Raw genomic sequence first — 8,935 nt, forward strand, 5'->3', positions numbered from 1 at the left:
AACAATTGACAAAACTGTCACCTTTGTTAAGGTAGGAAAAAAAAAAAACACATATATGTATCTGAGGGTACTTCAAAAAATTCATGAAAATACTTGTACTATCTTTTGATTCTATTTTTCCAAGAACACTTTGAGGTACCTTTGTACACGTATAAAATGAACCAATGGATTTGAAGAAGAGAATTTCCAGAAAATGCCACACAGTAGGATATGCATAGAAAATGATGAGTTAAAGAAATCAGTGTTTAATTTTCAAGTAGAATTCATAGAAACCAAAAAGTCTACAGGGATTTTTGTCTTAGACCGTAAAACAGTGTCTCATTCACTTTTTCTCCAGATATCATAGACTCTTAAAGTAGAAGAAAGCAAAAGAAATCAGTGTTTAATTTTCAAGTAGAATTCATAGAAACCAAAAAGTCTACAGGGATTTCTGTCTTAGACCGTAAAACAGTGTCTCATTCACTTTTTCTCCAGATATCATAGACTCTTAAAGTAGAAGAAAGCATTTGAATAAAAGCCTGCCCTTTTATGACCTCTGTTAGTCAGAAGCTTTGCTAGGTTAGACTTAAAAGGACAGAGAAAGCTCAAAATGAAAAGAATACTTGGTATACAATACCTTACTGTTAACTATAGGCACTATCTTGTACAGCACATCTCTAGGACTTATGCATCTTGCATAATTGAAACTTTGTACCATGTGACTAATACCTCTCCATTGCCCCCTCTCCTCAGCCCCTGGCAACCACCGTTCTACTCTCTGCTTTTGTGAGATTGACTATTTTAGATTCCTCATATAAGTGGTATCATGTGGTGTTTTTCTTCATGTGTCTGGCTTATTTCACTTATCATAATGTCCTCCAGGTTCATTTATGTTGTCATAATGGCAGGATTTTCTTCTTTTTGTAATGCTGAATCATATCCCATAATCTGTATAAACTACATTTTCTTTATTCATTCATCCATTTGTCAACATTTAGGAAGACATGAAATAAAGTAGAGAGCCCAGAAATAAATCCACACATCTAAGCTCAATTTATTTTTGATAAAAGTGCCAAGAACACACAATGGGGAAAGAACAGTCTCTTCAGTAATTGGTACTGTAAAAAGTGGATATCCATACACTGACAAATAAAATAGGACCCTAATCTCACAGCATAGGTATCACATTTTCTTTATTCATTCATCTGCCAGTGGACACTTACATCGCTTCCATATTTTGTCTATTGTGAATAATGATGCACTGAACATAAGAGAGCAGATACCTCTTTGAGATCGTGATTTTTACTTCATTGTGAGATATATGCAAAAGATATTGTCAAGTGAAATGGTAGTTTTATTTCTAACATTTTGAGGCACCTCTATTATTTTCCATGATGGCTATACTGATTTAAATTTCCACCAATGATTTATATGGGTTTCCTTTTCTCCACATATTTGCCAACATTTGTTATCTTTTGACTTTTTAATAATAGTCATCCTAACTTTTGATTTCTGTTTCCCTGAGATTAATGATGCTAAGCACCTTTTAACTGTTGACTATTTGCATGTCTTCTTTGGAGAAAAGTCTATTCAGTTCCTTTGCCCATTTTTTAAGGCAAGTTATTTGTGTTTTTTGCTATGGAGTTGTAGAAGTTCATTAAATATTTTGTACATTAAACCTGTATCAATATATTGTTTACAAATATATTTACATAGGATGCTATTTCATTTTTTGATTGTTTCTTTAGCTGTGCAGAAGCTTTTTATCCTGTCTTCTTATCACATAATAGTTATAATAGCAGCAATAATAACAAAAAAGGAAGATGGGAGGAAACTTTCTGAGGTGATGGATATGCTTATGGCATAGATTTTGGTGATGGTTTCACAGGTGTATGCTTATCTCCAAATCCATCAACTTGTATACATTAAGTATATACAGCTTTTTAAAAAAGTCAAACACACCACCGTAAAGTGGTTAAAAAATATTGCTTGCTTTTGCGTGGGTAGAGATTAAATTTTATTTCATATTCTTGCCTGCAGCAAAAATGAACAATTCTATTCCCATTCTTTATTCTGCTTATACTCCTATTTTCAAGGCCTAATTATATGTTTAATAAATACTTTTTGCTAATAGAAACAATAAGCATATGACATTTTAATAATTTTGCTAGGATAAAGAAACTTTACAATAATATCAACATAAACAGAGAAATATGGGTGTGTAAATTTGCTTCTGTGTTAGGATTAGCCAAGATATTTATCTTGACATATACGTAAACTTAATAATGTAACATTCAGTAAAATTAATTTAGTGTTATTTATTTTAAAAAGAGGGAAAAAAAAGAATATTTGAGGTCCCTGACTTATAGGCTTAGAAATATAGATTGAAAACTTGGACCATTTCTTACCACAGTAAAATAAATTGTGAAGAAAAAAAAGAATTTGTTTGGCAAGTGTTAAGTTTAAGATGCATATGAGAAGTGGTTCACAAGGCTTTAGAATTTGCTTTCTGGAGCATAAACATAACTGATGATTTAAGATTTAGATTTGGGCATCTTAAATTTATAAAAATATATGAAGTCAGGTAAGTAAAAAGGAAAAGTGAAGCTAGAGAAAAAAATAAATTCATTAGATCTTCTTAACAATTTATTTATAAAATACCTACCTCTCAGGTCCAATCTGTTACTTTTACTAAAGATTATTTTTTTCTTTTAATACCGTTTACACAGAGAAAGGGAACTCATTTAAATATTCATGAATATTTATGGATATTTAGTTTTAATATAATAATTTTCCATAATATACTATTTTATGGTGGTGAAATGGGTAAAACATAAATATAAGAGAGAAAAAAATTAAATCAACTAAAACCTTTGGATAATTATTAATGCACATACATCTTGAGAATATAGGCCCGAACTGCATTTTTACCTCACTTGAAAAATGTCTTTCCAAATTATGTGTTGTGGTGTAATTAGATAAATAAAGAATTTAACAATAAAATGTTATCCTACTTTATTGCTGGCATAAGCATTTCGGAGCGTTCTGGTTATGAGCGTTTCATAACAGCTGCATCTTGAAGGGAAGAACATAACCCAGTTACATTCCCACACTGGCTAAGTCCTTCTCTTGACTTGTTTATTCTTTTCCCCATGAGGCCCCAAACCTGGCAGGAGTGAACTCCACCTCCCACCTAGTGTGACTTTCAGCTCCACTTTTCAAGGTCTCCTGTCCACCAAAGGCATAAAACCTCAGTCTCCGTGACAGTGGAGGATCCGCAGCACCCACTCCCGCATTTGCTTGGTCCGGGCACCATAAATCAAGGGGTTGAACATGGGAGGCACCAGGAAATAGAGATTATCAATGATAATCAGTAGATGGGGAGCCAAATGGTAGCCTAAAATTTGGGCCAGGACAGAGATGACAACAGGAAAATAAAACAGACCAATGACACAAAGATGAGAGCTGCATGTGCTGAGAGCTTTTCCCCGTGCTTCCCAAGATGGTATCCGAAAGACAGCACGAAGGATAAGTCCGTATGACAGACTGATAAAAAAGATCAAATCCCACAGATGCTACGATAAACATGATGCCATAGGTAATGTGTTCAGAGATGTCTCCGCAGGCTATCAGCACCACAGGCGTGTACGCACAGTAGGAGTAAGGAATTATGTGGGTTTGGAATCTGTCCAGTCTTTTTGCCAGGATGGGTGCTGGGGTCAGCACTGCCACTGTCCTTGCCAGAAGAGCCAGTGCTATCTTTATAAGCATGCTGTTAGCAAGGATGGTGGTATATCTCAGAGGGTACCAGATAGCCACAAATCTGTCAAAAGCCATGGCCAGGAGGATCCCAGACTCCATGACATAGAAGGACGGCATGAAAAACATCTGTGTGAGGCAAGCATTGAAACCGATTTCCTTGTCATTCATCCAGAAAATTCCCAGCATGCGGGGCACAGTTACAGTGACCAGGCACAGGTCAACAGTTGATAACATGGCCAGGAGGAGAAACATGGGCTCATGAAGACTCATCTCCACCCGGATGATGCATATAATGGTAACATTGCCAATGACTGTGATGACAAATACCAAGAAAAAAGGCACAGAGATCCAGCCATGGAAAGATTCGAGGCCAGGAATTCCAGCCAGGATAAATATCAAGGGCTGAGGAATGGAGTTGTTGCAAGAAGACATCCTTCACCAGAGCTCCTCAGGGTCTGATTCATAGGGAAAAAGAAACAAAGGACATTTTGAAACCACTGCATTATTCGCACCTACAAAATGCTGTTACAGCAGTTTAAAATGATAATTATGATTATACTATGTAAACTAATGATCAGATGAATGCTTCAGATATTTGGGTTGAAGAGGAAGATAATTCTAGGCTATTTATTCTGCAAGAGAGAGAAGTAGTCTCAGAAATAAATTCTCAATAAACACATATCAACTCCATAGTTTAGATTCTCCTGTGGCTCTGATCCTATTTAATATTCAATTTTTGCATTTTAACATGGCAGGACAGTATTTTCACATTACAAGCAGAAAGTTGGGGTACAAATGAGCCAGATAGCATGGTTTTCACTCAAGACAGGGAAACTGAATTTAATCCTACCTGAGTCACCAGTTTTTGGGATAAGACTTGGTGCTTTGGAATTCTTTCCTGGAATATTTAGTTACAAATTGTTCATTTTGACAAAGGACATAAGAAATCTGCTAATCGTATTCCTGGAAAGCATGATTGTATTCTGGAGGAATAAAAGATGTTTTGTATGACAAAAGTGGACAAATAAAAATTTAGTATTAAGTTTCCAGATTATCCAGTAAAGCCTGGTTGGAGAGTGGGTAAATGTAAATGTAAATTAATGATTTTCTGTCTATATACATGTTTGTGTGTTTTTATATGAAAAGCAGGGTTTGGTGGTTAATGGTAACCCATATTTCTATAGGAGCATGGCTTTATTATATTTATTAAATATTTTAAGCCACAAATCTCTTTAGAATAGAAGTACATGTTTACAAATTTACAAATTATTTGATGAAAACCATAGAATAAAGAGTATACTTAATCAGTATATTAAAAGAAGAAACCAAAAAATCTGTATAAATACAAAAATAAAGGTATAGAAATAAGACTTTTTCAAAATTATATGATTGCAATTAAATTTCACTATTAAGGTTTATAGTCCTGATTTTGTTAGAAACATTCCAACTATACAATAATTGTAAAAGAAAATCACAGAAAAAGGGAAATTTCAATATAAGTTTAAAATAAAGGATGGAAAAATGTATCATAAAGTTGTTTTCAAAACAAAGGCATATTAATATTAATATTGTGTCATATTATTTTGTTTTAATTGTTGATGAATTTGAATTACTAGTGTTACTAATATATGTAGCAATTTCATCTCATCTTTTTTTTTTTTTTTTCCTTTTTGTCTTTTTCGTGTCCGGCAATGGATCGCAACCCTCAGTGTCGCGCCCGTACCGGACTGGGACCGGCAACGGGATCGCAACCCTCGGTGTTGCACCCGCACCCCGCTCAGCCAGTGAACGGGAACCGGTCTGTATCTGGGATCCGAACCCTCGGTGGGAGCGCTGCCGCGCTCTCAAGCGGCGCACTGTAGCAGTGCGCCACCGGGCCGGCCCCATCTCATCTTTTAATTTAGCATGTTTACAATTTATTTTAAATACCAAGGCATTGCTTTTAAGTTTCTTCTAAAAATTTATATATTTTTATCTCAGCCATAATATAAGCCTTTAAAACAAAAGTAAAAACAAAATTAGACATAGGTTATATAAATTTTGAATGAAATTTTTGTTAATTATTCTATTCTAAATATTTAAAAGCCCCAAATACAGTGGCATATCTGCTGTAACAGTACTGTACCACTTATACATCATAAATTGAGTTATTCAGATATAAGTATTTTGTATGTCAACTGCATTTAGTAAAAGGCACACCACAATTGAAAGATTGGTGGATCTTTTGGAAAGCAATTTTATAATGAAAATAGCCAAGTCTTTGGGATAACCCATGTCTCAGATTCATTCTCAGCCTTGCTACTTATTCTATGTGATTTGACAAAGTAGTTAAGGCTTTGAGACTGTTCTCTTATCTCAAAAAATGAAATGAGTTATACCTTGAAAATCGTGCAATGAGGGTTAAAACCACCGTGAAATTCCATATGTTATAGAACATGTACATGTTTCTGGCATAATTCTTTGCATATTTTGGTGCTCTGATGCAGATTTTTTTTCTTCTCTATGAAGTATAAAGTTTGAGTAAGACATATAAAAAATAATGATTGTTTTGATTTGTTTGTTTCTTAGAAAGAGCTGTGACTAAGATAATGAATAGTATTGGAATTGACACAAAAGAAATATTTGATGATTCTGGTAATTTTGCTCTGCAATATTTTTAGATTCATTCTGTGCTAAAAGGAAAAAAATATTTAATGTTACCAAGAGTAGACGCCTAGCCAAACAAAAGGTGCTAAAAAAATTAAAAATGCATATTTTGGTTCAATAGGGAAAAGAGTCCTATCACAAAGAGCTGCTTCCAAACAGACAAAACAGCCCTGTAAAACCAGAAGCTCACTAACAGCAGCATTTTCAGGTAGAAACTGAATGATCATCTCTCAGGAATACTGTAGATAAAAATTCTCCATGCAGTTGTGGCATTAGGATATCATCAAACCTTTAAGCAGCATGAAAGGGTTTTGCCTGAGCTACCAGAAACAATGGCCAGCAACAACTATACCATCTTTAACTATACATAAAGACACCATCAACTCAGAAATAAAAATTTGAAATATATTTGTTATTTTCCAAAGAATGTCATTAATAATTCTAAAACACTGCAGAACACCAGTTATAAGGGTTAGTGATAGTGGTATTTGATTCAAAAGATGTGAGAATCTTCTTTCTTACATGATTTGTTGCATCCAGGATTTTCCGGTCTTTCCTCCCCTCCCACTTTTTTCCTTCTTCCTGCAGTAGTGCCTGCAAATGGTTGAGTGTCAGGTCACAAGGGGCCTGGGACAAGCAAATTCCACTTGAGGTTTGAGGAATATTTGATGATCTCCAGAAAAAGATGGAGTGTGTGACCCTGAGTTAGATTTATGCTGGTTTATATTGGCTCTCTTGGGTCCCCAGTGGCCTTTCTGCTAGCCGAAGTGTTTTTCTTAGCTTGGATATTCTGGGGAACAAATCCTAGCACATGTGGATAAGAAGAGATGTTTAGAAGCAAGCTATTCTTGATTTCCCCAGACTAGGTCAGAACCTCACACTAAGTGCCCTTTTAAAAACTCACATCACTACCTGATAGCACTTCATATCTGGTGTGATTATGCATATAATTTATCACTTGATTAAATTATGTCACCTCCCACCAAAATGTAAGCTCCTTGTGTCATGGACTTCTTTTTTGCTCACCTTTTATCAGAATCTAGCACAACCTGGCACATTTTAGCCACTCCATAAATAATCATTTGTATGTGAATCTATAAAAAAAAGCTGCATATATTCTCTGTTAGAATTTAATGCATTTTTTTAAATTTTTAACTACACATATTTATGGGGGACAAAATGGTATTTTTATGCATGTATCCATTGTGCAGTGATCTAATAAGGGTAAATAGTACATCCATCTCTTAAGCATTTATTTCTTTGTGATGAGAACATTCAAAAACCTCTTCCAGGGCCGGCCTGGTGGCGCACTGGAGAGTGCGCCGCTTGGGAGTGTGGCGGCGCTCCCGCCGAGGGTTCGGATCCCATGTGGAGACGGGTTCCCGCTCACTGGCTGAGCATGGTGTGGGTGCGACACCGAGGGTTGCAATCCCGTTGCCGGTCCCTGGTATGGGCGTGACACCGAGGGTTGCGATCCCGTTACCGGTCAGTAAAAAAGACAAAAAGGAAAAAAAAAAAAAAAAAAAAACCTCTTCCAGCTTTTTAAAAATATACAATGAAATATTGTTAACTCTAGCTTCCCTACTATGCAGTTGAACACAAAAACTTATTTCTGTTATCTAAATTGTTTTGTTACTGTAGAGCTAGAGCTGGGTTTGGAGCTCACAGACCTGCTCTAGCCCATTGTCCAGACTGGGTCACAAACCCTTCACACACAGGTCTATGAGCTAAGTACTAGGAAAAGGTCCTTGGAGCCATGGGGGATGAAACAATAGTCTTTATTTTTAGATGAGGGCTCTGCTGACCATTAGATCAGAGCCATGCCTCACACACTGAAGAGCACACAAAAATAGCAACAAGTCAAAAGGATACACGGTGTGCATGCACACTAACTCTACTCCCACACAACTTGTTTACAAAGAATGTGCCGCACCACACCAGCCAGACCTGTGGTGAGGAGGCCTGACTAAACTACTCCATTTTCCTCACAGTACCCATTGACCAATCTCTCCTCATGCTCCCCCTCCCCTCACCCCTCCTCATCCTCTGGTAACCACCATTCTACTTTCTGCTTCTTTGAGAACTGTTTCTTACATTCTGCATAGGAGTAAGATCATGGGCTATTTGTCTTTCTGTGCCTGGCTTATTTCACTTAACATCATGTCTTCCAGGTTCATTCATGTTGTCACAGATGACAGTATTTCATTCTTTTTTATGGATGAGTAGTATTCCATTGTGTATATATACCACATTTTCTTTATGTGTTCACCTGTTGATGGGCATTTAGGTTGATTCCATATCTTGGCTACTGTAAATAGTGCTTCTATAAACATAGGAATGCAGACATCTCTTATGCATACTGATTTCATTGCCTTTGGGTATATATCCAGTAGTGGAATTGTTGAATTATATGTAGCTCTATTTTTAATTTTTTCAGGATCCTCCATACTGTTTTCCACAGTGGCTTTACTAATTTATAGCAGTATGTAGAGTTCCCTTTTCTCCTCATCTTTACCAACACTTATTATCCTTTGATTTTTTTGATAAT

The 8,935-nt window shown here is 35.9% G+C and overlaps 1 protein-coding gene across 1 annotated transcript; it reads right to left on the reverse strand.

Moving 5' to 3' along the window:
* Positions 1 to 3,230: 3,230 nt before the first annotated feature.
* Positions 3,231 to 4,173, reverse strand: LOC103609757 (olfactory receptor 52K1-like). The gene is given in 2 exon segments (XM_008594049.1): positions 3,231 to 3,534; positions 3,536 to 4,173. Coding segments are annotated over 2 exon segments (942 nt in total).
* Between the last annotated feature and the right edge of the window lie 4,762 nt (positions 4,174 to 8,935).

This window comes from Galeopterus variegatus, unplaced genomic scaffold (genome assembly GCF_000696425.1).
Source record: "Galeopterus variegatus unplaced genomic scaffold, G_variegatus-3.0.2 Scaffold10051, whole genome shotgun sequence".
Taxonomy (NCBI): Eukaryota; Metazoa; Chordata; class Mammalia; order Dermoptera; family Cynocephalidae; genus Galeopterus; species Galeopterus variegatus.